The sequence below is a fragment of the Penicillium waksmanii genome (genome assembly GCF_028829765.1).
Source record: "Penicillium waksmanii strain IBT 27052 chromosome Unknown utg000009l:1.0-4314994.0:1.0-4318279.0, whole genome shotgun sequence".
In the NCBI taxonomy this organism is placed as follows: Eukaryota; Fungi; Ascomycota; class Eurotiomycetes; order Eurotiales; family Aspergillaceae; genus Penicillium; species Penicillium waksmanii.
The window spans coordinates 319,040-346,703 of NW_026643255.1; the positions used below are offsets into that span (position 1 = coordinate 319,040).

At 49.6% G+C, this 27,664-nt stretch overlaps 12 protein-coding genes across 12 annotated transcripts; 7 read left to right on the plus strand and 5 right to left on the minus strand.

Annotated features, from left to right (window-relative positions):
• Positions 1-1,305: 1,305 nt before the first annotated feature.
• N7481_010470 (uncharacterized protein) lies at positions 1,306-3,553 on the plus strand (the record flags this gene model as incomplete). The annotated part of the gene is made up of 2 exons (XM_057269689.1): positions 1,306-3,358; positions 3,426-3,553. 2 exons carry the CDS (start codon positions 1,306-1,308, stop codon positions 3,551-3,553), a joined length of 2,181 nt encoding a protein of 726 aa, XP_057116863.1.
• A 736-nt stretch (positions 3,554-4,289) lies between these two features.
• N7481_010471 (DODA-type extradiol aromatic ring-opening family dioxygenase) lies at positions 4,290-5,742 on the plus strand (the record flags this gene model as incomplete). Its single annotated transcript, XM_057269690.1, has 4 exons — positions 4,290-4,598; positions 4,743-4,915; positions 5,023-5,183; positions 5,255-5,742. Coding segments are annotated over 4 exons (1,131 nt in total), but the record flags the coding sequence as incomplete, so codon positions are not given.
• Positions 5,743-5,963: 221 nt separating this feature from the next.
• Positions 5,964-6,493, minus strand: N7481_010472 (L51/S25/CI-B8 domain-containing protein; the record flags this gene model as incomplete). Its single annotated transcript, XM_057269691.1, has 4 exons — positions 5,964-6,019; positions 6,094-6,126; positions 6,187-6,293; positions 6,408-6,493. The coding sequence occupies 4 exons, from the start codon at positions 6,491-6,493 to the stop codon at positions 5,964-5,966; spliced, it is 282 nt and encodes a 93-aa protein (XP_057116865.1).
• Positions 6,494-6,980: 487 nt separating this feature from the next.
• N7481_010473 (mitochondrial pyruvate carrier family protein) lies at positions 6,981-7,842 on the plus strand (the record flags this gene model as incomplete). Its single annotated transcript, XM_057269692.1, has 4 exons — positions 6,981-7,177; positions 7,281-7,296; positions 7,439-7,575; positions 7,650-7,842. 4 exons carry the CDS (start codon positions 6,981-6,983, stop codon positions 7,840-7,842), a joined length of 543 nt encoding a protein of 180 aa, XP_057116866.1.
• An 865-nt stretch (positions 7,843-8,707) lies between these two features.
• N7481_010474 (putative extracellular exo-polygalacturonase) lies at positions 8,708-10,402 on the plus strand (the record flags this gene model as incomplete). The annotated part of the gene is made up of 7 exons (XM_057269693.1): positions 8,708-9,032; positions 9,117-9,483; positions 9,543-9,601; positions 9,664-9,824; positions 9,890-10,180; positions 10,230-10,304; positions 10,364-10,402. 7 exons carry the CDS (start codon positions 8,708-8,710, stop codon positions 10,400-10,402), a joined length of 1,317 nt encoding a protein of 438 aa, XP_057116867.1.
• Positions 10,403-10,604: 202 nt separating this feature from the next.
• Positions 10,605-11,424, minus strand: N7481_010475 (uncharacterized protein; the record flags this gene model as incomplete). Its single annotated transcript, XM_057269694.1, has 2 exons — positions 10,605-10,993; positions 11,067-11,424. 2 exons carry the CDS (start codon positions 11,422-11,424, stop codon positions 10,605-10,607), a joined length of 747 nt encoding a protein of 248 aa, XP_057116868.1.
• An 855-nt stretch (positions 11,425-12,279) lies between these two features.
• Positions 12,280-13,538, minus strand: N7481_010476 (peptidase C45 acyl-coenzyme A:6-aminopenicillanic acid acyl-transferase; the record flags this gene model as incomplete). Its single annotated transcript, XM_057269695.1, has 4 exons — positions 12,280-12,987; positions 13,041-13,186; positions 13,268-13,442; positions 13,503-13,538. The coding sequence occupies 4 exons, from the start codon at positions 13,536-13,538 to the stop codon at positions 12,280-12,282; spliced, it is 1,065 nt and encodes a 354-aa protein (XP_057116869.1).
• A 423-nt stretch (positions 13,539-13,961) lies between these two features.
• N7481_010477 (MFS allantoate transporter) lies at positions 13,962-15,774 on the plus strand (the record flags this gene model as incomplete). The annotated part of the gene is made up of 7 exons (XM_057269696.1): positions 13,962-14,098; positions 14,159-14,377; positions 14,444-14,699; positions 14,760-15,023; positions 15,087-15,419; positions 15,490-15,585; positions 15,664-15,774. 7 exons carry the CDS (start codon positions 13,962-13,964, stop codon positions 15,772-15,774), a joined length of 1,416 nt encoding a protein of 471 aa, XP_057116870.1.
• A 43-nt stretch (positions 15,775-15,817) lies between these two features.
• N7481_010478 (fungal specific transcription factor domain-containing protein) lies at positions 15,818-17,176 on the minus strand (the record flags this gene model as incomplete). Its single annotated transcript, XM_057269697.1, has 1 exon — positions 15,818-17,176. The coding sequence occupies one exon, from the start codon at positions 17,174-17,176 to the stop codon at positions 15,818-15,820; it is 1,359 nt and encodes a 452-aa protein (XP_057116871.1).
• Positions 17,177-18,920: 1,744 nt separating this feature from the next.
• On the minus strand, positions 18,921-21,410 carry N7481_010479 (Zn(II)2Cys6 transcription factor; the record flags this gene model as incomplete). The annotated part of the gene is made up of 2 exons (XM_057269698.1): positions 18,921-21,148; positions 21,281-21,410. The coding sequence occupies 2 exons, from the start codon at positions 21,408-21,410 to the stop codon at positions 18,921-18,923; spliced, it is 2,358 nt and encodes a 785-aa protein (XP_057116872.1).
• A 2,375-nt stretch (positions 21,411-23,785) lies between these two features.
• N7481_010480 (cupin domain-containing protein) lies at positions 23,786-24,284 on the plus strand (the record flags this gene model as incomplete). The annotated part of the gene is made up of 3 exons (XM_057269699.1): positions 23,786-23,880; positions 23,951-24,182; positions 24,255-24,284. 3 exons carry the CDS (start codon positions 23,786-23,788, stop codon positions 24,282-24,284), a joined length of 357 nt encoding a protein of 118 aa, XP_057116873.1.
• Positions 24,285-25,118: 834 nt separating this feature from the next.
• On the plus strand, positions 25,119-27,226 carry N7481_010481 (putative serine/threonine protein kinase; the record flags this gene model as incomplete). Its single annotated transcript, XM_057269700.1, has 3 exons — positions 25,119-25,674; positions 25,773-27,057; positions 27,133-27,226. 3 exons carry the CDS (start codon positions 25,119-25,121, stop codon positions 27,224-27,226), a joined length of 1,935 nt encoding a protein of 644 aa, XP_057116874.1.
• Between the last annotated feature and the right edge of the window lie 438 nt (positions 27,227-27,664).

Sequence of the window (27,664 nt, forward strand, 5' to 3'; positions counted from 1 at the left end):
AGAAAAGGGACCACCCTTCTCTACCCTTCTTACAGAAGGGTAGTCAAGTATACAGAGAAGAGAGTACCCCAGGGCTCGTGCTGGATAGAATCCCCTCCTCAATATACTCTGGACAAATTGCATTCTGGCCGGCTGCATTAGCCCAGTCTGACTCTGCAGCCCCCCTGATCGTCAGGCACAGTGCGGTACACGACCGAGTCAGTAGCCGCGCGCCTTGCCCACAACGAAAGCGAATGAAAAGCGTCATAGGTGGAGAGGCGCATAGCCTGGTACAGTGGACTGTCTTGAAACTGATTCATAACATGATGACTCCACCTAAGTCATAGACTCATAGGGTTGACGAGAGGTGAAGGTACTGAGTACAGTACTCATTAGACGTGCGGTGGGTCAGTTTGATTAAAGCCAAGTGGAAGTGTGGATCGGAAGTCACCTGCCGTCCAAAGTTCCCCCCTCAAATTCCACTCCCCGCGTGAATTACCTCGCTTTCTGGGCTTTGCCTTGCTCGACCCTCTACTGTGGCTCCCACTCTTACAGTAAGTCATACTATTCATACTTGTAACTATTCATTACTACCCTACTCTGCCATCGCATCAAATCACACGTGGTCTCGTGCGCAAACAGTACTAATCCGAAGTAGTCATCTTGACCCTCCTTGCATGCGCCCAAGGCCATTCGCAAACTCGTTCGCAAACCTCCCATCCCCCATCTTTCGACGTCGACTTCGATTTCACCCTTTCCACTCGACTTGAGCGATCGCTCTGCCTGCGCGAGCCTGCGCCATGGCATACCCTCCGTCGTCGCAGCGCCCGCCGCCTACGAGGCAGTACGCTCCCTCTCCGGCGTCGGCTGCAGGACCCTATGCCCAAGGCGATATGTATAGCGCTGGTGACTACCCACCCGATATTGGCCCCGAGGACCCGGCATATGGTTATCAACCTGGCCCCCCCTGGTCCCTCCGGTCCATACGGCTCGTCGAATGCACCGCGCTCCATGCGCCCGCCAGGACCACCAGGTTCTGGTCGACCCATGGGTCCCCCAAATGGTCGCGGTTATCCTGGTGACAGACCTCCTCCGCAAAAGCGCAGAGGGCCACCTCGTAAGTAAACCGCGCGCGATCACTGGAATCACTTGAGTTCTATCTAATACCATTTTCAAGCAAACGGCCGCCCCCCACCCGGATTCGACAACCCTTTTCCCGCCGTTTCTCCGAGAGATCCTAGGGACCCCCGAGATCATCGAGACCCTCGAGACCCTAGAGACCGGCGAGGCCCTCCCCCTCGTGGTCTAGAAAATGGAATGGCTGCCATGGATATCAACGGACGACCCCTTCCTCGACCGCATACCTCCAACTCACGCCGTCCGGACATGCGCCAACCCCCTCCTCGTGGAATGCCGCCAGGCCGTGGCCGAGGAGGATATCCCATGGGCCCCGGAGCTCCACGACCGCGGCCAGATCGTCCCGATCGCGCATACCCGGATCCAAATGGGCCTATGCCAGGCCCATCGCGAAGTAACACGATGCCTCTCGCGCAGCCGCCAGTGATATATCCACCGCAGTCGGACTACCCCGAGCACGATTATCCAGGCAGTCCAATGGGCGAGATGATGCCACCTCGTCCTAGCACCGCAGGTGGAATGCGCCAACCCCCACCACCGCGCGCCCGTCCAGTCAACGACATTGATCCCGGTCTCATGATCCCGCCTGACCCCGTCAATCGTGCTTCTTACGCACCCAAGGACTTTTTAGATAGCTACTTTGGCGGCGCACCTGTTGAGGATGAACACGACATGCCCAACTTCGATGCCATGCCGTCAAATAATATGGGCCCGATTGATGAGATGGGACTGGAAACCCCCAAGCCTAAGCCAACTATTCAAACGCCTACTTCTCCTTCCACTGGGGGAGCTCAGTACACTGCATTTTCCCCGGATTCTGGACCAGGGACTCCGCGTTCGAGGTCCCAGCCTAACCTCCGCGACGGCCCTAATCAATTTGAAAATGCGGGCTTCCAGTTTGACATTCCGCAAGATGCGCCACCAGTGCCGGGAATGCGTCAGCCTGATGGTTCGGGGTATGGATACGAACAGACAAGCCCATATTCTCCTAATGGCCATGCCCCATTCGCCAACCAGCCGCCTTATCAACAACCCGCGCCAGCACAAGAGCACAACCCAGATGCTCTTCCGCATCACCCTGTGCCGGTGCCGTTCCGACCGGGCCACGACCAAGCTGCCAAACCGGCCCCCATTCGCCAGTACAACAACCCCCAATCCCCAGCCTCGGCGCCGGCGCCGGCTACCGCTACCCCACGCCCCATGCCTCCAGATGGAATGGGCGTGGCGCATACACCAGTCACGGCTGAGGAATTACAGTCGTTGCAGGCCAAGGCACGCTCCAATCCCGGTGATCAAGCGACTCAGCTCCTGCTGGCCAAGAAGCTTGCCGAAGCTGCTGTGGTTCTTGTGGACGGCAACAGCCGATTGGACCCCAAGACCAAGGCCAAGACGAAGGAAAAGTATAATCTAGATGGGCACAAGATTATCAAAAAGCTTGTGTCGGCTGGATACTCCGAGGCTCAGTTCTTCCTCGCCGACTGCTATGGCGAGGGCCTGATGGGTCTAGAAATGGACCCCAAGGAAGCCTTCTCCTTGTATCAATCTGCCGCAAAGCAAGGACACGCACAGTCCGCGTACCGTGTGGCAGTCTGCTGCGAGATCGGCCAGGAAGAGGGTGGTGGCACCAAGCGGGACCCGTTCAAGGCTGTTCAGTGGTATAAGCGAGCTGCATCTCTGGGCGATACACCCGCGATGTATAAGATGGGCATGATCAACCTGAAGGGACTTCTTGGCCAACAACGCACCCCCCGCGAAGGTGTCTCATGGTTGAAGCGAGCAGCCGAGCGCGCCGACGCAGAGAATCCGCACGCACTCCATGAACTTGCTTTGATGTACCAGAGTGCCAGCGGCAACGACGTCATCATCCGTGACGAACAATACGCCAGCCAACTCTTCCACCAGGCCGCAGAACTGGGCTACAAATTCTCCCAGTTCCGCTTGGGAAACGCTTATGAGTATGGCTTGCTGGGTTGTCCGATCGATAATCGTACGAGCATTATTTGGTATACTCGTGCCGCTGCCCAGGGAGAGCATCAGAGTGAACTGTCTCTGAGTGGCTGGTATCTGACTGGTTCCGACGGGATTCTGCAACAAAATGACACCGAGGCGTATCTATGGGCTCGAAAGGCCGCTACGGCCGGCCTTGCCAAGGCAGAATATGCGATGGGATACTTCACTGAGGTGGGAATCGGGGCTTCTGCGAATTTGGAGGATGCGAAGCGCTGGTATTGGCGTGCAGCTGGTAAGTTGAAAGCATAGCACACCACTTTGAATGCTCCGGGATAGGATATATGCTAATACTCTCCCAGCACAAGGATTCCCCAAGGCCCGTGAGCGTCTTGAAGACCTCAAGAAGGGCGGACAGCGTATGCAGAAGACCCGTCTATCTCGCTCGGCTGTTAACAAGCAGAGCGATGGAGACTGTGTTGTGATGTAAACAAGGGCTTTTTTACACCATCCCCCACCCTTACTCATCCTGCTATGCCTTCATCTAGTCTCACCCAACTAGACTCATGTAACTTTTAATGACCAACGACGCTTGATGTACTATTCCATTCCATTCCAATCCCCCCCCCCCCCCCTTCTCACCACTTTCTCTGCTGGCTGAGCCGAACAATACGACCAATCAGCAGGATCTATTTTGATGATTCTTTTTTCTCCTTTGGTTTGCTGTTCACTTCCTCTTGTCCTGTTTTGAATCGGGTGGTGTATACTCTACGGAAACGAGATGATCATGATTGCGATCCCCTGATGATCGGGTGTGAGCTAAAAAAAATACCCCAGAGGCTGTACTGTATTGCATTTACAATAGACTGGATGAGAATCCTGGTGTATTCTATACTAAGGTACACTCGCTACAACAATATCATAATTGTCACGGTATACACATACATCAGTAGTGCTACGCAGTGTAACAAGCGGCCCCGTTCCGCGCTGACACACCCTTCCGATCGGCTTCTGGCATCGGCACCCATCTATCTCCGTATACCCGACCACCTACACTTTCTTGCTAAGCCTGAGTAATTGCATCTTGCATCTTGCATCTTCCATCTTGTGCCACTGGCTTCCGTGCTCCCTATATCTACAAGACAGAAGACCCTGCGTATCAATCTCGCACTGACACTGGCACAGATTGATAATATATGTCTTCAAGTTCGGAACATCAACAACAGTCTCATCATTCGAGCCAGAACCATCAACATACCGTGCCAGTGACATCTCAGTATACGCCTGGGCCCAGTCGAAAAATACTGCTGTCACTATTTGCGCTAGTGGTAGCTGTACTCATAGCAGCTCTCATCGACCCGGCCAATCTGTATACCCTCCGCCGCTTTTCTTCGCGGGTTGTTCGATCTGTGACGACAGCTTCTGCGACATCAACAGCGACAGCGACAGGATCAAACTTGAAGGCTGATTCGAAGATCAAATCTGGACCTTCTTCAATTATGAAGACACCTGTTTACTTCCTTAGCCATGGCGGGGTATGTACATTTATCCATTCTCTCTTTGAATTCCCTGTTGGTTGATTGGTTGGGTTGGAATGCATGCATTTATGGATGGAACTTGGAATGGAATAGCACAAGAAACACAGACCAGAGCAAAAATGAGCTAATACTTCTCACCAGCCCAATGTCATGTATGAAACGGGTCACCCAGCGTATAAGAAACTAGGATCCATCGGGAAGGAAATCACGACGAAAGTCAAGCCCGATGCTGTGGTTGTTTTCTCTGCGCATTGGCAGGGTGGTCGGGATGTGATTTATGTGAATACGGCTGAGATGACGGATTTGGTTTATGAGTATGTTCATACTATCCTTTCTTACATGCTGATATCCCGCTGTCTGAGCAGGAGAGAAAAGAAAAGAAAAGAAAAGAAAAGAAAGGATATCGCTAATTAAGACCCAGTTTCTACGGCTTCCCGGATCACTACTACAATGAGAAATACCCAAACGTCGGAAGCCGGAAAGTCGCAGATCAAGTCCTAGCCGCACTGAGCGGTGCTGGTATCGAGGCGAAGGGCGTGAAGCGTGGACTGGACCATGGTGTCTGGGCTAGTTTCAAGTGCGGTATGTTATTTATACACCACGCAAGCTCAATCACCGCTAGCAATGATTGACAGGAGGAACTTGAAAGAAAGCTAACAAATGTCCCACCACCCAGCCTTCGAACCAGAAACAAACCCCCCTAAACGTGCCGATCGTGCAAGTCTCCCTCTTCGACACCGAAGACCCAGACCAGCACTACCGCCTCGGCCAAGCAGTCTCGCATCTGCGCGAGAAGAACATCCTGATTATCGTCTCGGGAATGTCGGTGCACAACCTGCGTGATCTGCGCTTCACGAGGGGTGGTAATGCGCCGCCGATGCCGTATGCGGTTAGTTTCGATGAGGCGTTGAAGGATGCTGTTGTGTCTGATCCGGCGGAGCGGCAGGGTAAGATGGCGAAGTTGCTTGATCGGCCTGATGCGAGACAAGCGCATCCTTCGTTTGATCATTTGCTTCCCATTCATGTGGGTGCGGGTGCGGCGGGAGATGATTTGGGGAAGAGATTGTGGACGCTTCCTGAGGGGAGTATGAGTTGGGCGCAGTTTCGATTTGGAGACGTGAATGCTAGTAGTTCGCTGTAGTTGGGATGGTAGTGCTGGTAGTGCTGCTTGTTAATAGCATACTTTCGGGTTCTTTTCGAGTCTCGCTTTTTCGTCACCAGCCATAGTTGTAAAAGGGTAGAGGGATTGATTGCATGTTGATTTTGATGAGGGCTCGATTTCATCTATAGATACACATAGGATGGAGGATGGAGGTAGAGGAATAAATTGAAACGCGAAATGGGGAATGGCAGAATATTCGGTTATGACTGCTTGACCAGGTTCGTGATGCGCTCTTCGATCTGGGAATCCGAGAGTCCTGTTCCGAAAGTTAGCGGGTCGATTTCAACAGACTCCCACTCTCCAACAAGCCACCATCCGGGGTAAACTTACCAGACAGGGCCTCCTGCTTCTCCTTTCCAAGCTCTGTAACAGTTGAAGCTGCATTAGTGGTGTATCTCCTCGGATGCGTGTCGCGGTGCGTACCATAGCGGGCGAAGACTCGCGGCTCGGTGCCGGAGGCCTCGCGCATCATAATGGGAGTGTGCGGGTTGTGCTTCTTCATGGTGGGGTAGGCGCGATTAATGAAGGATCTGTTTGGATAGCCAAATGTTAGCTTGTGTAGAGGGGAGTAGACAGCCATTGGCATGGGGAATGGTAGGAGTGGGCTGGTCGGGGTTCAGGTTCGGAGCGAAGGGAAGTCTTGCCTTGTGGCGGCGCTCTGCTCGGAGGTCTGGCAGAAGAGGAAGCGGAGCTCCTTCAGGCCCTTGGTGAAGACGTATTTGCCAGACATGATGGGTGGTGGGTGTTGGGGGGGGTGGGAGGTGGAGGGGAGAGGAAAGAGTATCAAGAGTGGATGATATCCAAGCCTCTCGGAGGGAGATGCAGCATTATTCGCGGGGACGGTGATTGGCTGACAGTTTCTGCCTGATTAATGCCTCATTACTAAGGCATTAATTACTTTCCCGACATCGCTGCCTGAGGTGTTACAAATTACCTATCTGGACTAGCGTGTGATTACCTCATCAACTCAAGAACTGGAGATACGACCGGAAGGACATTCCAATTTGAAAAGAATTGAATTGCCTTCTTGATCGGTAATTGCATTGTATTTTTATTGCTACATCTTGATTCACAGTACCTCTCAGTGGTTTCTGTGGCTATCATCGCTGTGGTTTATTGTTCGTCCCCGGAAAACTCCCCCCCCCGATCACCGGACGCTTCCGCCCTTCTTGCCCCAACGACCTTCTCTCAACCACATCACTCTCCCCTCCACCATCATGTCGTCTCGTGTGGGATTCCGCTTCTTCAACAACGCTCGCGCGTCCTTCCGCAATGCGTCTGCGCCATTCCGCCGGCCGGGTGGTCAGGGCTGGCGCTTCCAGAGCTCCGAAGCCGGCGCCGGCGCCGCGGAGCAGCAGAGCACTTTCCAGCGCATGTGGAACAGCCCTGTCGGTGTGAAGACTGTGCATTTCTGGTGAGTCTTTTCAATTCTAGCTTATAACTTCGATGCTTGACCAGCACAACGGCAAGCCGGGGGTTCAGAGGATGGTGGAATGCTAACCCCGTCATTTTAACAGGGCTCCCGTTATGAAGGTACGATTATGATTCGAGCATCCCATTTTGATATTCCTTCTCCCCCGTGACTCTTCCTTATGACATCTCCTACGGTTCCCCCGAGATAAAACTCCTATATCGACTGCGTGATGGAATTAAAATGCTGACTGACTCCTGACAGTGGGGTCTGGTCATCGCCGGTATCTCCGACTTCAACCGTCCTGCTGAGAAGCTCTCCCTCACTCAGAACGGTGCTCTGACTGCAACCGGTGCCATCTGGACCCGCTGGTGCTTGATCATCAAGCCCCGTAACGTTCTGTATGTCGAATGTCCCGCATTCTACGATATCTCGGTTCGTCCGCGATGACGCATTCGCTAATACCTCTCTGCAGGCTTGCCGCCGTTAACTTCTTCCTCGGATGCGTTGGTGTCGTCCAGGTTTCCCGCATCATCATGTACCGTCGCAGCCAGGAAGGCTCCGCCATCGAGACTGCCAAGGATATCGAGCAGGATGTTGCCGAGTCTGCTAAGTCTGCCGCCAAGCAGGCTAAGGGTGCCGTCGAGGATGCCGTCAAGTCAAACTAAAAAGCTTGGGGCATATATGAGCAGGCGGAGGATGGCGCAGTTGGTAGAAGGTCTTTCCGGACGGGCTGTGCGTGGATGAGCATTCACAGGAATGAGAGCTTGCATGATACCTCGAGATCTCCTCGTTCATGCAAGCTCGCTGGTGAATTCTCGATAACTTATTCCCGCGCGGACCTCTTCCATGAAAGCCCGCTGTACATATAAATTGCAGTGATTTTGTTCCAACCGAGTCAGCAGGTATGCTGTAGCCAGTAGCGCAAAGCGTAATCGACTGGGCCATTATCTTCGTATAGAACCCATACAGGCAATAGCAAAGTCCCTCAAAGCTAGCATTGAAGAAGAAGGAAGGTCTAATTGATTGAGTCCTTGTTTACTTTACCAGGATTAGTATCGAATGCCGACTGGCACAATTGACTCCCACCCCCGACGATTTTCCCGGGATTTTCCTCCCAATCGGTGAAACTTCTCGCAGATATTCCTCCTATCGGATATCCCCTACCCCTAGAAACCTCCCACCATCCCCAGAATAGAGTGTCTCCTAATCTCCGGCAACCTCGCTAAAGGTAAACCGTGCCTGCGTATACGCCAGCTAGAGCATACTCCTCGAAGTCTCCCCCACAACTGACAATGCCATTTCCCCGGATGAACTGCGGATTACCCCGCCGAGCCGACAACTGCGGGCCTTGCTAGCGCGTCGCACGAGGCCTGCAGACAAGGGAGAGTGCATTTGTTATAATTATTTGCTTTTCTCTGTCTTGGAATTGTACATATAAGTCAAGAGCTGCTCGAAAGAAGTGGCGAACCTGTCACTCGAGAACTTCCCGGCCCATCACATCACATACTGTTGGATCAGCATTGACCCAAAATGAAGATCTCCAATACATTAACCCAGGCTCTGGGTCTTTTCCTGTCTTTTGGCATGACAGCCGAGGGAAAATCATCACCAGGAAAGAAATATTCTCGAACCGACGCTTGCAAGCCTCACCACCCCTTTCGCCCGTTGCCAATTAGTCAAGCTCGTACACGCACTTGCCATGTCGCCAACCACGGCAAGGGAGTCGATGATTCGAAGAATATCCTGCAAGCACTGCACAAATGTAATAATGGCGGCAAGGTTGTTTTCGACGAAGATAAAACCTACACAGTTGGAACGGCGCTGGATATGACCTTCCTGAAGCATGTGGATCTCGGTACGTTCAATCCGATAACAACCAGCACCAAGCCCCCATTGAAAAAAAGAATTATACAGGCTAACAATCGGCTTTTATGAACAGAGGTTCTTGGTACAATTCAATTTACCAATGACACAGACTACTGGCAAGAAAACGCTTTCAAGCAAATCTATCAAAACGCAACGACCTTCTTCCAGCTTGGCGGAGAAGACGTCAATGTCTACGGCGGCGGAACTATCGACGGTAACGGACAGGTCTGGTACGATCTTTATGCCGAAGATGCGTTGATTCTGCGCCCGATTCTGGTGGGCGTTATTGGGTTGCAGGGCGGCACTATTGGGCCGCTTAAGCTGCGCTATTCGCCGCAGTGGTATCACTTCGTGGCTAATTCGTCGAATGTGCTTTTCGAGGGCATTGATATTTCCGGATTCAGTACGAGCAAGAATACTGCGAAGAATACAGATGGATGGTGAGATCATTTCTGAGAATGCGATAGTTGGAGCGTTGAAGCTAATCGGGCGTTGATAGGGATCTATACCGCTCGTCGAATATTGTTATTCAAGACTCGGTTATTAACAATGGAGATGGTATGACACATAGGGAGGACTGCGAAGCTTTTATAATATCCGTGAAAGCTAATGACTCCTAGATTGCGTTTCCTTTAAGCCCAACGCTACAGATATCCTCGTTCAAAACCTCCACTGCAATGGCTCTCACGGTATTTCCGTCGGTTCACTTGGCCAGTACCCAGGTGAAGTGGATATTGTGGAGAATCTTCTCATCTACAACATTTCCATGTTCAACGCATCTGTGAGTGCAAAAATAGTCAAGCAAGATGGATGCTTGATATTCACTTCAATACTGACAAATTCTAGGACGGCGCTCGCATCAAGGTTTGGCCAGGCATTTCCTCTGCCCTGTCGACCGACCTCCAAGGTGGAGGTGGCTCTGGCAGTGTGAAGAACGTTACCTATGACACCATGACCATCGACAATGTCGACTACGCCATTGAGGTGACCCAGTGCTATGGTCAGAAAAATCTCACCCTGTGCAATCAGTATCCTTCCGAGTTGACCATTTCCGATATTCTTTTCACGAACATCAAGGGTACAACGTCGGGCAAGTATGACCCTGATGTTGGTACCGTTGTTTGCTCGAGCGAGACTGTGAGTTTACCCAAGAAGCAAATAGAGGTGCGGTTTCTGATTTCTTCAGGTTTGCTCTAATATCAAGGCTACGAACATTGATGTTCAGAGCCCCGATGGTGATGATGAGTTTGTTTGCACGAATGTGAGTTCTTTTGGCATGTTCAATATGTTGTTGACCTTTCTAACGAACTTTTCATTTAGGTTGATGATACATTATTGGAAGTTAACTGCGCTGCTTAGAGCTGCTTCTTCTCCTGTATTGACATCAAGGGGGAGGGGTGCGATTGCCTTGCCTTAGAGCAGTACAAATAATTTCCAAATTATATCCAGAGAGGGGGGTAATTATGTACATTTTTGAGTAGTGATTTCCTCCAATGAGTCATGAGTCAGATAAACTTACATCTGAACTCTATAAATACAGGGTGATTGATGCCGGCCACCGCTAGTCACGGCTATGCAGCCACTTCTCAACTTCTCCAACACTTTCCCTAAAAAGCAAATCCGCGTAGATTCTATGAAAAAAGCCGGCATATTGAATGGCAGATGCCACAAAATTTGGTCTTGGGCCAGAGGCAACCTGGCATGCGAACTGTAGAACCACATGATCCTGCGATTCAGGGGTGGGCCTGAAAGCCGAAAAACGGTGAAGTCCAGCGAAAGAAGACTGGTCCTTTCCAAATCCGATGTCGATGTAGCTTTCCGCTCCCTTAGAGAAATCGGCTTGGGAATGAATCAGTGAGTCGACAACTTGAAATGTGCCAAAGATCTTTGTGTATGTCGGTAGCAAAGAGGAGTCTGATATTTGTTCCACGCACCATACTTGGAGCGCGTCTTTTGAGTTTATGGCTTTTGTTTGTGGTTAGTTGAAGATATCACTCAAATATATGAAGTTTAAGAGTCTTACCGGAGAAATTGACAAGATTTGGTCTCAGATTTTGAAGGACGAATCTCTCCGGGCGAATCACAGCTCCCCCATAGAAAGCCTTCGTGAATCTACTGAGCAGTTCCTCATCCGAGACATTTCGCCGATGAGGTGGTATGTCGATGGAGATAGACCGTGTATCAAAAGAAATCGAGTATCCCCTGGGATCAACAATTTCATTGACGGATTTGGATATGTGAAGTGAATCAGGAACAGTGTTTTGACGTGTCATCCGCCGGGAATCGGTGCGGCGTGTTTGTTTATAAACGGTGCCGGCATACGTTGCCGACGCAGCTGCAGCTGCCAGCGCCGATACTGTTAATAAGCCCTTTGCAACCATTTCAATGATTATTGTGAGACTGTGAGAAGTGTATTTATTTGGGAGGAAAATAGATCAAGATGACGAGGCTGTCAGATTCTGATGACTCATATCAGATCAGGTGACTAGTCTCGTATAGTATCGATGCGACTGAAACGAGTGGAATAATTCGACAGTTAGTTGCACCTGCAAATTAGGTCTAGGATTTTGCATAATTATCAAGGTCAAGCATGCAAGAGCAGCCAATGAATACAAGTGAAGCCTGGTTTGAATGTCTTACACTCTCCACATCTATCGTATCAATTCTTAACGATTCGAACTACCTAGTAGAATTTTACAGCATTAAGTGGCCGCCATAGCTACATACCATCCGACTTGGCAAAGTTTCTGAAGGCCGCAATTAGCAACGGCTAAATTGGCCATATTTAACTTGAATAGGCCTGCCAAACATGGCGCCACTTTCTATGTCGCGGTATTGATAATGTACCACCTTTAACAGTATTACAGTGACTGCGGTAATGCACTAGTAAAGCATACTGAAATCGTTTCGGCTGTCATTGCTTTTGAACATAGTATATCTGCTCATGTTCAAGTTGCTGGATCGAGGAGTATACTGTACACAACATGTCGGGAATCCCGACTGAGGTCTACAGGTCCACACTGCCCAGTCTCAGCTCAGCCATTATGTCTCTCGGCGTTATTACAAGTATGTGATCGTCCTTCGAGACGCAAATAGCATTAAAAACAGAAGCCTTGCTGTATAGAGCTTGAAAGTGAGGGGTGGATCTTGTCCCACTTCATCTTATGAGAAAAAATAGGCGAAGCCTCTATTATTTTCGTATTTAACCTTGATTGAACTTCAGTGACTACAACTGGCTAAAGGTCTACAGGTTTGAATTCCCAAACACCCTCGCACTCATTCGGCCTTCCTAGCCTTAGGCGAGCTGTCCGCTCATTGAGATCAGCCACGAAACTGTACAATGTCTCACTTTGCCTTATAGGACTCGACTTTCTATTGATCGCAGTAGGAAAGCCCTCTTCATCTTCCAGCATGTTCTCAAAAGACTCCACCGGAGCTGCAATGCCCTGCCCTTGCTGACGGGCTTGCTCCAGAAGTAGCATGATGCGTTTCTGCCGTGTGATTGAGTCGGGGAAGATGTGAGAGTCCTTGACTGCAGGGTCATGCTTGACAAGAAAATGATTGGTATGCGCGATCTGTCCGTTTGTCATCTCCATTTGAACTATATCGAGATGGCTAAACTCGAGAGAAGTTCCACCTGTCTTGTCCGCGATCATGATATGGCCCGAGGTCCCCAATGTAAGTGAAAGCAGTCGAGCAATCGCCTTTAGGCGGCTTTCACAGTCCAAGACTGTGCGTAGAGCAATATGGATGGGTAGGGCATCGAATTTAACGCCGGCAGCTTTTATCGCGTTGACGAATACAGCCACACCATGAGAATTCAGGCCACTCTTGCTTAGCAGTCCTGCCTCCGTAGCCAAACTAATTTTCGCTCGGGGTGCCATGCCATTCTGATTCGGCTTAATGTGCAAAATAACCAGACGGGCCTTTTGAGCTGCCTCCCACTGTCTCATAAGATTAGCGACATCAAGAACGACAGGGTTTCTATTGATCTTACATCCCAATTCTGACCAGCAACACTAAAGTCGTTGCCTTTCCAAGCCAGTGAGGTACAACCGTCATCCATCATGCCCATGGAAATCTCCGTTCTAGCGTTGAGAGCCAACACCGTAGGCAAAGAGACACCGGCACCATCAGCAATTCCTATGAGTAACCAGTAAGTAAAGCAATATTCATATGAAAACACGAAATGTAATCAAAGCTGATAGAGAACATTCAGCCTACCCTGCATTTCCTCAACGAGATGAGGTACATGTTGCTCCAGAAATGGCTGGAATTTTATAGCGACATCCTCTGCAGTTGCCCAGTTCATCTTACTCATTCGCCGAAAGTAATCATCGTAAAATTCAATGCTCCCGTGCACTAGTTCCTTGGCTTGACTTCCATGTTGAAAGCCAATCTGGAAAAAAACGGGTCAGCCCGAAGTCTGGAAAAAGAAGTCGAATCTTGTTTAACTTACTTCGTAAGGTGACCCAGAGCAAGTAATTTCCAACATTTTGTGCATAAATTGTCCTTAAGAGATCCCATGAACTGGAGGAAGTCATGTAACTTTATAGGCCCATTGAAATAAAGCAAACTTGATCAAAAGCAAGAGACAGACCGTATTCACCGGATAGACCGTCTCTACAAAGTTAGCTTCCGTATAGATATGCGGAATGAAATTCCCGTAAACGGCTAGTCTCCGTAGGAGGACCGAGCGATTTCCCCGCAAACCCAAAGTCGTATTGGAGTCGTAGATTGCAATAGTGGGGAGCAAAGATAATGATGAAAGATATGGCATTGGCCTTGACATATAAATCTGTTAGCTCCTCGAGAGATACTATCTTTTCTTTCTCTCCCACATGAGCTCTGTGCCGAGAAAATCTTTTCCTACTCGTCTTTTTGTCTGTCTCAAAGTACTAGACAATAATACCCCATCATGACTAAGGAGCTCAAAGTGGAGGAGAAGGTGAAAGTCGAATCTTGGTATGCGGGGGACATTGAAACCGTTGAGGGATCCTATGAAGCCCTGAGCCCCGAGGAAGATAAAAGAATTCTTCGAAAATTGGACATGTGGTGCGAACTCCGCGGGCGAACTCTTTGGACTCCATGGATAGAGCACTAACTCTTGATCAGTTTATTGCCCGTTATGGCTTTTTCATATCTCTTCCAATACCTTGACAAGTCAGCACTTGCATCAACTGCGATTATGGGCCTTCGTGAAGACTTAGATCTTACCGGCGAAGAATACTCTTGGTCAAGTGGAATATACTACTTTGGCTATCTTGTGGCATCTTACCCAGCGGGTGTACTGATGGTTAGGTGGAGAGTTGGCAAATTCATTACGGCTTCTATGTGAGCACACTTCTACCGATACTGCTTGATTTGCTCTACAACTTCTAACATCGTATTTGGATAAAGCCTGGCATGGGGCACAATCCTGACGTTGACGGCCACATGCCATAACTCTAGTGGGCTTCTTGCAACACGATTTTTCCTAGGTGTTGCTGAGGCGGCAATTGCTCCTGGGCTCACAATTATCATATCCATGTTCTATAAGCGGTCCGAACAACCTCTTCGTCATGCAGCATGGTTTCTAGGAAACACATGTGCCGGACTATTTGGAGGGCTGCTTAATTATGGAATCGGGCATATAGAAACTATTGCGCCGTGGAAGGTATGAATTGTGGCGGTATCTATAAGTGGGGAGTCAGCTGCTAAGAAGATGAAAATATAGGCATCGTTCCTGATTCTCGGAGGGGCAACTGTTGCCTGGTCAATTTGCAATATTTTCCTGCTTCCAGATACGCCATCAAATGCATGGTTCTTGAATAATTCGGATAGGGAGAAGGCCGTGGCGCGAGTTCAGGAGAACTTGACTGGAATCAAAAATGACAAATTCAAGTGGGAACAATGTAAAGAGGCTATCAAGGATATGAAAACTTGGTTTTTGGTTCTTATTCAATTCAGCTCCAATATTCCAAACGGTGGAGTAACAACCGTGAGTCAGCCTTTCATTAATCCGAATGCTAAACCAGACAACTTGAATGTTAATGATTTATAGTTCCGGTCTATTATTCTTACTGGAATTGGCTTCAGTACATTCGATACTTTACTTCTGCAATGCGTGCCGTATCTTGTTCAGCTAGCTCTGGTTATCATTTGCACTGGCGGCAGTAGCTACTTCCGGAATACTCGAACTTACTGGATGATGCTATCTTTTGCAGTTGCACTGGTCGGAGCAGCACTTGTTCGTCAACTACCGGAAATTGAAAAATGGGGTCGTTATGCTGGCACCTGTCTAATGGGGGCCAACTCGGCTTCTTTTCCATTGCTGATGTCGATGGTTTCTGGCAACATTGGTGGATTTACAAAGAAAACAACGGTGAACGCATTGGTATGTGCTCCAATAATGCGAATACTAAAGTTAGCAGAAAATTGTGTTGACCAGAACTTTCATATTGCAGAGCTTTATTGCTTATTGTGCAGGTAACATCATCGGCCCACAACTGTTTTTTGAAAGAGAAGCACCATCATATGACTCAGGCTTTATTGCCCTCATGGTATGTCAGGCAACATGTTTCTTGCTATGCTTAATGTTCCGTTTCTATCTTATGTGGAACAATCGAATTCGCGAACAGCAAAATGAGTCCCTAAGTGCGGCAGACGCCAGTGATATGCGAACAGACACAATCATGGCTATGATGGACAAAACAGACAAGGAGATCGACCACTTTAGATACGTATACTAGCTTTGGTAGATCTTTTTATTTCAGCCACTATGGAAGGGCTCCTCTATTGGTCTAGCTGTAGCGCTGAATCTGGCCAAAGTGGAGAGTCAGCTAACAAATCCATATCGTTTATCCACGAAAAGTCAAGATCATTCTCCCAAGAATATAGTTGCTGTTCAGTAGCATCTGTGCTCTGATCTCCAAAGATGTGGAGGAATTTCTTGCACAGCTCGGGCTGCTCTAAAACTAAACCAGTAATGAGTCGAACTTTATAGTAGGTTCCCTGGGGGATTCCGGTAATTTCTGGGAATCCGTCGCCATCACATAGCGGGGTTGGAGATGCTGCCACTGACTCCGAGCCGTTTCCTTGTTCTTTCAATGACTGGCTGTGTGTTGCATGTATGTTGGTGACCGTAAGGTCGCGTATCGCACGACCATATTTTGACTGATAAAAATCGTCCAAAAGCCTTATCGAACTTGCAAACGCTTTTGCCAAAACCCAAGTTTTGGACCAGCCGTCTAACAGTGACAGTAAATAATCAACATCTGACCTAGCCCGGTGAACATCGCTTTGTGAGGACTGCACCAGGCTGTCCACAAGCGGGCTCACATATTGAAACCATAGCAACACACTCGCAGTGGTCACTACTGGTATTATACTGCAAATACCTGGAGGTGTTTTTCTGAATTCTGGTACGACGGCATCGATAATTTGTAGCATATTAATGACGCAGTTGGCACCAGTCATACAAATCGTGATTGTGTCTGGATTGGTTACATCGAACGCTAGCGTAGTACTTGAATTGTCAGAAGGTAAATCTTCGAGCTGCGGAAGATGCTCATGATGTGCCAAGAACAAGGCGTGCTGAGTGAGGAGGTGCACACTCGTGAAATGCGACAGCTGTCCAAGAGACTGGTGTGCTCTTAGGTTATTTTCGGACCACTGTAAGTCTTCCGGCAAGCACTCCAGCCAATTTTTAATAACTGCCAGGTTTTGCCAGTGTCTACTAGAGGGATCGTAAAGAGAGGATGGCGAAACTCGGCGACCTCCGTCGACATACGCCTGCGCAATGGGGGACCAGAGAATGAATGTTTTGACAAAATATGAAAGAGTCGACTTTCCATCATCTTGATGAGGCTGGGGTCCGAGTTCATGCATCTTTGGACCTGGGGAGTCGTGTCCAAAGGCAAAGGCAACATCGCTGCAGGGGAGATGTAGCCCGACTAGTGCCAAGTCAATAGTTTGGGTTCGGAATGTGCAGTACGCAACAAGGCGATCAAAAATGACGCATGCCCAGAATGTTCGTCTCCGGATCTCGCGTTTGCGTGGTATATGCCGTCCACTGTATTCATTTCGCATTCGCAAAGTTTGTGCCATGCGGACAGCGAGTCCGATGTGCAACCATGCTTTTGATGTAGCCATTGCTAAGAGCTCACAAAGACCCAATACTAGATTTGCTTGTATATTGATGACTGACCTAGTCAGCAGATTAAAGTGGATGTGGCAGCAGGGATCACCTTACTACTAGGCTGGTCGGAGGATTGCCGAGACGAAGCCTGTGCCTTATTCCGATAATAGCGCACCATACCTTTCGCGCTGGTAAATCTCGAGTCAGATTGTGCCTCGTTGAGTGGTAGGTATAGTGCAGAAAGAGCGAAGATCGATTCGAGTAAGAACCGATCCTCGCTTGTCACTCCCTCATCCTGAAGCGCGTCCAAATGTATGCAGCCACAAAGGTCTAGTAGGTGGTGAGTTTGTGCAAAGATATCAATCAGTCGTCGGAGCAGCGGAAGTGATGGAAGATCACAGGCGCTATCTGCTTGCAGCTGGGTTCCTGCGGGCTGCCTTACGGAAATCACTTTGGGTGGTTTGTCGGGATGTTCGCTCAGAGTTGACGCCGAACCCTCGAAAAAGAGGTGCTTGTAGCCACCAGGTGCGAGGCCATCAGACCAGTGGCACGACCTGCGTTTCCGAGTGCAAACATCACATTGAGGTCTAAGACCATTACATCTAGTTTTGTGCTTTCGACTGGCATTGAGAATTGAGGTCATTTAGTAAAAGCGGAGATTGACTGGGACACAGACGCGACACATACCATTCCTGACAAGCTTGCAAGCTCCGAGGGGCTTTTGGCATTGTGCTGTCTTCTGTCCACTCGAGAATGAGGTATGGATGTGATGATTGGACTAATGTAAAAAATCATCGAGATGCAGCGGAAAGTGGGACAGAATGGGGTCACTGGGGGCTGGACAAGCCTCCCATCCAGGCGGTGAGAGGCCCATTTACCAAGCCAACACTAATTATATGACTATCTGATATGAGAATTTCGTGATGATAATTGCAAATGAGCACTTGGATGAACTATAGGTGGTTCGATACAGCAGATGAGAAGGAAATTTTTGGTAGACTGGGATATGCTGAATGAAGGGCCGTTGGTGTCTCAAATTCTCAAATGCCAAGCTGGGGTCTATGAGCCTGTTTGAAGTTTAAAGATATAAGAATCACTCTTGGTGGCTGGTGGATTGGGCACAAGAACAAACGGTCTTGTAAATATTAAGGGGTTGACCTGGCGAGTTAAAAGGGCTACAGAGGGGGTTTTGTGGGATATGAAATGTAGAATGGCTGGGACTACTAACTAGCTCGGACGATTAGGGTGGTGGTTTGGCAGATTTCGAGCTAGTAGAAAATTGGGGTCTTCTCGCTGGCAGAGGAGTGTGGTTGCGTTGGCACTTTTGTCCGAATGGATCGTATATGGGCTGATAGCAGTCTCTGGGCGTTGGGGTTTGACCGGCATTTGAGGAGAAACGTTCGATACGCTGGGCGTATTACCTAGATTTTCCAAGGTGCAGTTAGATATTCACAATGCCAGATGAAAAACCTTTGATCGAACACTATCTAGTAAGAATAAAAGCAAGAAGCAAAATCCGATAGAAAACCCAAACGCCTCGCTGGCTGCATCTGTAGATACAATTTCGGAAATCAAGGAAGAAGAAGACTAACACTCGGCTTGGGTCGTTAGTCGTAACGTTAATATAAACAGAATCCATGGTCCCAGCGTATTATTTATGTATGCTCAGAAAATGGTAGATGGGTGTAATAACTCTCCGAAACACCAATCTCCGATTTTGAGAAGAGATCATCCGAGGAAAACTGGAGATTCAAAATATCAGCTCAGGCCGTGTAAACGAAATGCGTGATGGAGCTGCATACTTTCCCATCCCCATTCACCCATAACATTCACCCAGTGCAATCTACTCCGCACCGTCCTCTCAAACTCGATATTATCCAATGACGAGAGCGCAGACCCTCTCCTCTTCGAAGCCGCCGTGGAACAACTATCCCGTGGCTGGGTCGATCTGTCGAGATCACCAGACCCCGCTCGAACATGGAATCCCCGCGAAGTATTTTCACCCCCACGCAATGCAGATGATCCCTTGCTATCCCTGGAGAAAGAGCCATGCTTTGCGTTGTTCCAATTAACACCCTGCTGTTTTCTCTCGGCCTTCAGAGCATCTCGCCGAGACCAGACCTCTTGCAACACGTCGAGGCATCTGTCAACCCCACCAAGCATAAGTCGAGACTGAACAGTGTTCCACCGATCAAGAACCCATTTACGGTCATCTTCCATGTCGACCTCGGCCCCAGCGGCAAGGAGGGGGAACATTTGAATAATGATGGTTCGCGAGGTATATGGCACGGTTGCGAGAAGAATTAAAACACGCTTGGCAACTTCTTCCGCAGGCTCGGAAGGCATCTCTGGTACAGCCTGATGAAGGTACAGGAGGGTTGCCCAGCGATAGGCGTGCGCAACTTGAATACTGTGCTGGACCTCGGAAGTAGGATCCTCGGGCGGTTCGAACCAAATTGGTGGTTCCCACTGCTCGATGAGGCTCTTCAGTTCCATCGCCTGCGCGACAATGGAAACAGAGTTGGTCGAAGTTTTTCGCACGCGCTGGACTAGTCGAGCTACTCGACCGATCAAAGGAAAAAGCGTTGATGCGCAACCCATTAAGGGGTCAATCTCGTGAATTGCGTCGCCGGGGAGTTGGAAAATGGCTGGATTCAGATCTTGGGGACTGGATTCATCCAGTGAGGTAAGCCGCGCAATGACGTCCATGTATGTCCACGTATTGTACAAGAAACGAATACGGTCGAGCTCCTCGGGTTGAAGACCACCCTGGAGTCCTGCATTGAGAAGCTGCATCATCAGTGCCTTGGCACCTCGTAGATGCTGAATGCAAGTGCGTGTATTCTGATCCCAAGTATCTGCGAATGCAAGCGCGAGGCTAGTTGCCAAAGCAGTGTCAGCTCGCATGCTCTGGATTTGCTGTCTTAAACATGTGATGCTCTGGCGCATATGCTTGACACCTTGCACTCGTAGTGCTGGATTCTCCTTAGCATAGTGAAATGCCGATAGAGCAAACAGCGCATGATATAATGCAGGGGTGCTTTTAGCAAGTGGCCATATGAGGGTGCGCCAAGGATTCTCAGTTGCGCCATCCTTGATGGAAAGTATCCCGCAGGTCATTTTATCAAAACGCATGGCCAACATCTCCCGACTCTCAGGGGCCAGATTGGGCTGTTCTGGAATCCGGGAAAAGTCAAATGCGTCACCATCTTCCCCAGAGAAGCTCAGATTCCACGGGCCATTACTGGGGTCTGACTGCCGTATAATCTCTTCGATGTCGCCGTTTTCATCCTCAAGCAACTGGGAGAAACTAAGCCCCGGGCCATTGGGAGGTTGAAATTCCTGTGGGCCAAAGAATATTGAGCCAGAGTTGTCATCCAGGTCTTCTTGATCGGGCATCAAATCATCTGTGAATGGCACAGAATGTTGAAAAGGCTCGAGAAAGGACAAGAAGTTCAGAGGGTCGGAGTCGACAGGGACCGTCACGCCCAGGGGAGTGGTCGACTCGGCGCTGGTGGATGGCTCTTCCAGCAGTTTAAAGTCATCAAGAGAGTTGTCATCGATAGAGAGATAGCTTTTAAAACTATCAGGAGAGTTGTGAAAGGCGATTTCGGGAGGAGTTGCATTCGAGTTGGCCTGTAATAGTGTGGGCGGGGTCGATTCCTCTGTCCTTGGCGGTGTTGGAAAGTTCTCCGAGTTGGCAGGGAGCCGTGATTGAGGCTTCTGAGACGGTTGCGATGGTGTTGCTGTGGATAAGAAGTTAGCGGAAGAACTTGGAAGGGTATATGTGAACATAGCTCTGTGGAATAGCGCACCCTTTTTTGTCTTCGCGGGAGGCCGACCAACGGACAGGTTGGTCTCCTCAAACGGCCGCCATTTAAAATCCTTTTTGTATCCTCCACAGGTCACCTTACGGCGCTCGCACTGGTCGCATGACGGCTTTGTCTCGTCGCACTTCAGGCGCTTCGCCTTGCAGGTAATGCAACCTGGGCGAAGCGGATAGATGGGTCAGCATTCTATTCTGCGGATTGTCTAGCTAGCACTAGCACCCAGCAGGGCAGTCAACTGCTCCTGGCCGAGTCCGTCTGTTCACCAAACCAAATATCAACTGATCGTACCATTGCGACTCTTGGTCTGTTTGGGCTTTTGGGTCGACTGCTTCGCCTTTCGGGGCGAGGCAGGCTTCCCGGCCGGGGTGTCGGGCGAGTCTAAAATCGTGGACGGTGATGGGATTTTGATTGTTTCCATACCAAGGCGTTCAGATCAATATTTGGACCTCGCTGGATCGAGAGAAAATGATGAATGGGAAATATCCAGCTGCCAGTGGGTAGTCCAAGGTTGAAGGGAGATAAGAGCGGGGTGCATGACGCGAATGACACGAAGACGAAGATAGGACCGGGCCAGTCTCCGCCTATGCATTACCGTTCCTTTGCCTTCGGCGAGATAAGGCCCATGCGGGGACGCCGATCTTGGAGTCGCTGAGGGGTACGGAGTAGTCCATTTCAATTCCAACGATGCGTTGGCGAGGAGTTTATGTACCTCACGAATACCGCAGTGTTGGTTCAACCAGGCTGTAGAGGAGCATAATCCAATCTGAGTGTATTGAGGGTATCATTGATAGGCGGTAGGTATTCAGTAGCAGTGTGCATTCCGGATCGACGTGGCACTGGGTCTGATAGATGGAGGAACCTTGAACGATGGTTGGTGGTTGATAGTTGGTGTGGTTCATGCGGGGAAGGAAGTTCCAGGCACGAAGAGTACATCCATACGGTACGGTACAAACAGTAGGTACTGGTAATTACTGGTGGTTACTACCACACGGTATCTTATGTACCATACTCTATTGTATCGGGTCTGTAACTGCCGACCCGATCGCCGTTTCATGGTGGAATTAGGGCTGGTCCATCTGAAATCATTGAAATACGGCCAGCGTACAGTGAAACATTCATTGAATTTCTTCTAGAACTTCAAGTTGACCATACAACCTCCGCCTCAATAAGACATAATTTTTACGGTCAATACTCCCCGGGTACTAATACCTATACCCTAAGCTGAGCCGCCTCGAGTCCCTCTATCTCTAATATTACGCATGTTATAAGCACTTCGCCAATATCAATTCTGAGACTCTAACCCTGTAAAACCATATAGAACATGGGGTCAGGTGCACTCTTGATCAAGCTAACGGACCTACCGGCCGTGAACCGTGAACCGTGAACGCCGAATGTCTATCTCGTCAGCACTGGCCTATCACGATGATCGTGGGTTAGGACGGCTAGATCATGTATGGCCAGCATATCTTGCGACATATCCGATGCCCGCATCTAAATACAGTTTTCCCCGCATTCTTCAAAGTTGCGAGGCTGATCCGGGCGGGGGTTTGGCTCATCTCTGCCATTCCGTTCCAATATATCAGCTATTCATTGTCCGTAGACTCCCGTATAAAGACCATGATCATTCTTTTTCCCAAGTGAAGGTTTGTTTTCACTTTCAACCCTTGGAAGAAGTGCATCCCTGTCCATACTAGTATATATGGTACCGGCATGTTGGCTCCGAGTCCATTCCGTCACTTTTCGTGATGGCGGTCTGGCTGGACAAGCCCATGGAAACGGTCCGTCTTGTAGAAAGAGCTGGTCAAAAGAGCCGAACTTGAAATTAGTGGCCAGGCTCCTGCGATAATCATGGTAGGTTTGTGGATATTATACAATCCAGGTACCACCACTATTCGTGACTCGGACCATCATCTGTCTGTCCCCCCTGATGAAGGAAGACGATGACCTTGGCCTATCAGTGCCAGATGAATATTGCAAACACAGACTGTTATTCAGCAATTCTTATCGACAATGGACCTCCCGAGGTCAACCATCAATACAAATAAAATGTTGATCGAAGGCATCTGGAGCTTTATGAACTTTTCCGATCCACGCTAAGACGAACTTGTCTTCTGGATGCGAAACTCGAGATGGGAATTCTTTCCTTCCGAAAATGTTGGACCTCTCTATCGATTAGTATCCTATCAAAAAGGGCACAGAGTTCCTCTGGTTGGTGTACAACTTGAACTCAATACTATATCCACTAACCGTTTCGGGGAAAAGTATCCCGTGGGATCGAATTGACACTTCGCGGGCATTCAAGTTCAAGCGGCTACTAGTAATTCAATCTGGTCTGCTCCGTACCGCTTTGAATAATTTGAACTTGCATTGGATCCAGAATAGTTCCTTCAGAATGGCAGCTTGAAGCAAGCATAATTTAATTTGAATTCGCCTGACCAATCCGTCCCTGCTTACCCTCATCTCTATATCAGAGCTTATCTCCCTTTCCCCTCATTCAACCCCTCATCGCATCGCATCGCAATTCATTTCGCATCGCATCGCAGGGCCAGTGGGACTGGTAGATTCACCCCCGGCCTGCCTAAATGAGGCATGTAATCCAGCCTTCTACTCAGCTCACGACACAGCAACCAGGAAGCAACTGCCTCTACTCAGACCTCAGCGATGGCGAACATCCCCTCTTTCGGGAGGGGCTTGCGAGTTTACCTGGAGCAACATCATATAAATCAAGCAGCGGGCACGGGGCCAATTCTCTAAGAATAACAACCTGGAACAGTCACATTTACAAGATACAAAATGTCGGCATTCAAATACTACGCCAAGGCCCAGTCCACCTTCAAGCCGCCTCTCATCGCGAACGAGAATGCCTTCCTCGGCGATATTAGCACCAGGTAAGCGGAAGGGGATAGTGTACTACTTAGTATGCGTTATAGTGCTGAGCCATGCTCACACCACCTATAGCCAGAAGGAAAACCCCGACAAGCCCATGTCCGCGGGCTTCTACCGATTAGAGAAGGGGACCCCGTTGGTGTACACCTACACCTACGACGAGATGAAGATTATTCTGGAGGGCCAATTTGAAATTTCGGACGAGACGGGACAGAAAGTGACAGCCACACCGGGTGATGTGTTTTATTTCCCCAAGGGAGTGACGATCACTTTTACGACGGAGACGTATGGGTTAGCGTTCTTTGTGAGTTCGAGTCTTTGCTGATCTAGGGCTATGGGTGGAGTCGAGCGAGTTGAGTGCTAACCGATCTCATAGACGGGCCAGCGAGCTGAGGGGCAGGTTTAGATGGCCAATCAAGGCCGTGGATGGCATCGGTAACCTTGGTAGATAAAGTCGACAACAGAGTCGAAGGATCCTAGGATGTGAAGATCCTTGTGATTTGATATTTGTTCGGGGCTGTCCCAATCGGGTAGTTTGCTTACTTGCTATCATCCACGGATCCATGGAACTATACGAGATACAATAACATAACAATATACAGTACAATGGCACCCTTGCACTAGATCGAAACAATGGGATTATCTCAATAATTGGATACTCGTACCTAGGTACATGTACTACTGATCCTCGGAGTACAAACAGGGTCATCTCCAGTCATCTCCGAATCCCCTCAACCATGGCAAACGCCTATCCACCCGACCCCTCCACTAGATCAGGAACAGGATATGACCTGCAGCGCTTACCTCCGAGTCCACAGGGGTGGATCAGGTTCAGCTCGCCTCGATAAACTCAACTTCCTGGCTGCACAGCCTTAGGATGACGTGGGGGGTTAGAGTTAGTTGCTGAGGCAACAGACAGACAGGGGAGGGAAGTGGGTGTAGGAGTGGATGTGGATGGAGCTGAATCGAGCTGAAGCAAGATCCGATCGAGTGGAGCTGGTCCGATCCTGTTCTGTGGGATAAATGAAGACAGCGATGGTAACTAGTGGAGTGTGTGTAAGAATAGTGAAGTGAAGTGGTGGTCAAGCGTAAACTCCGCCCAAGTCCTGCCTGATCAAGGGGCTCCCCTCCTTCCTTCAACTTTCGACACTTCACTCTCCTCTCCACTTCACTCTTCACTCTTCACTTCTCAGCCTTTACTTCTCACCTCGTCCCACTCATCCTCACTCACCCTCCTAACATGGCTATCGATGTCGACGGTGGTCTCCGACTGCCCAATCCCCCGCCTCTCCTACACACTCGCTCCGGCAATGAATCCTTCGATCGCCCCTCCACCCCCGCCGGCAGTGGCTACATCAGTCCAACACAAACCCCCCAGGGAAGCCCTAGCAAATCGCGGGCACCCCCGGGTGCTCTTGATTTGCCCAATGTATTCGACAAGGCCTTGAAATTGACTCCGACCTCTCCCTCCAAACCCACCCATAACCACTTCAATCATCCCATGTTTACCGATCGTGAACGCGAACGCCCGGACGACTTCAACGAGAGTGTCATCCACCAACGTCCTACGAGCCCGACCCGTCGCGCGAACAAGGAAAATACCCCTCCGACCACCCGCCTACAAAAAGAATTGGGATCAAACCCGACCCCCGCAGCCATATCCCGACATGAGCCTTATCAACAACAACGGGATGACACGACCAAGCGCCAGGTTCAGTTGCGCGGGCTGACCCCGGAGGAGATGGAGAAGCTGAATCAACCCAAGGTTAAGCGCTTGGCAAATGTCACCCAACTATGTACGTTGCACGAAAGATCGCCCTCTTGACCACAACCAGAACTGTCTACGGATACTAACCCCCGCAGACTTCCTCGATCACTACTTCGATCTCCTCAGTTACGTCCACAACCGCCAAACCCGCCATACCCAATTCAAAGCTGCCTACCCTGAACCCCCCCACTACTCCCAACGATGAATACGAACCCGCCCTTTTGAAATACCTGGGTCGCGAGCGCGCACATCTTCGCAAGCGTCGCACCCGTCTGCGCCAAGGCGATTTCCAGATCCTGACGCAGGTCGGCCAGGGTGGTTATGGCCAGGTATACTTGGCGCAGAAGAAGGACACGCGCGAGGTGTGTGCCTTAAAGGTGATGAGCAAGAAACTCCTATTCAAATTAGACGAAATCCGACACATTCTCACCGAGCGCGACATTCTGACCGCAGCAAAGAGTGAATGGCTTGTCAAGCTCTTGTACGCCTTTCAAGATGACACCCAAATCTACCTGGCGATGGAATATGTTCCAGGTGGTGATTTCCGCACTCTGCTCAACAACACCGGCGTTCTCCATAACCGACATGCGCGCTTCTACATCGCCGAGATGTTCAGTTGTATCGATGCGCTCCACATTTTGGGTTATATTCACCGTGATCTGAAGCCAGAGAACTTCCTGATCGATTCGACCGGTCATGTCAAATTGACCGATTTCGGTCTGGCAGCTGGCATGTTGAGTCCCGGAAAGATTGAGTCGATGCGCGTGAAGCTAGAAGAAGTGGGCAATACCTCTGTCCCGTTCGGCCGACCCATGGAACAGCGAACTATGGCGGAGCGCCGCCAGGGGTACCGCACCCTGCGCGAGCGCGAAGTCAACTATGCCAAGTCTATCGTTGGTTCGCCCGATTACATGGCGCCGGAGGTGCTCAAGGGCGAGCAATACGATTTCACTGTTGACTATTGGAGTCTGGGCTGTATGTTGTTCGAGGCGCTTGCCGGGTATCCTCCATTCGCAGGTGCGACCGTCGACGAAACATGGCAAAACCTTAAGCGTTGGCAAAAGGTCCTCCGCAAGCCAGTATACGAGGATCCGAACTATTTCCTCTCCCGCCGGACGTGGGATCTTATCACCAAATTGGTCGCAGGCAAGGAGCAACGGTTCAAGAATATCAACGAGATTCACGCCCACGACTACTTCAGTGAGGTCGACTTCGACCGGCTGCGCGAGCAGCGAGCACCATTCGTACCAGAGTTGGACTCGGAGACAGATGCAGGCTACTTTGACGATTTCAGTAACGAGGCAGACATGGCCAAGTATAAGGAGGTCCATGATAAGCAGCGTGCGCTCGAGGACATGGCCGACCGTGATGATAAGATGAATAAGCAATTATTTGTCGGATTTACCTTCCGGTATGTTTTGTTTACCCCCAGGTCCAATTTGCTGGGCATTTAAGAGTCATTCACTAACAAATACATTCTATCCAGTCACCGCAAACCCGCCGTCGACAGCACTGGTGGTGGTCGCAATTCACCACGCAAACCGATCGCGACGGATGGCAGCTTCGGAACTATCTTCTAGTAGCCGACTCAGTCAGGCTTGTTTACTTTTAAGCCCCCTTCTGTTTCTTCTCATCTGATTCAAGCTGGCTTGGTCGATGCGTATGTGTTTAATGGCGCTTTTTACTTCTTTTCTCCTTGCATTGCCATTTATTTATCCTCCTGCGGCGGCACTGGACTCCACTGCGCTGCATTGTATTGTATTGTACTGTACCCGCAGAAGCAATGTGAAGATGAAGTCTACTATTCTACTCTACTCTATTTCTCAAGTCGGTCGCGGTCGCGGGGTCTATGATGAAGTTTAACATTGAGTGTATGATACATACATAAGCATAAATGGTCTCAGTTACAGTAATCCTTCACAAAACACATAAGCAGTAGCCCATATCGAGGTGAGCTCAACGATGCTCGAATTGCATTGCACGCACCACATTGAATCCGACCTTCAATTCAATCGATC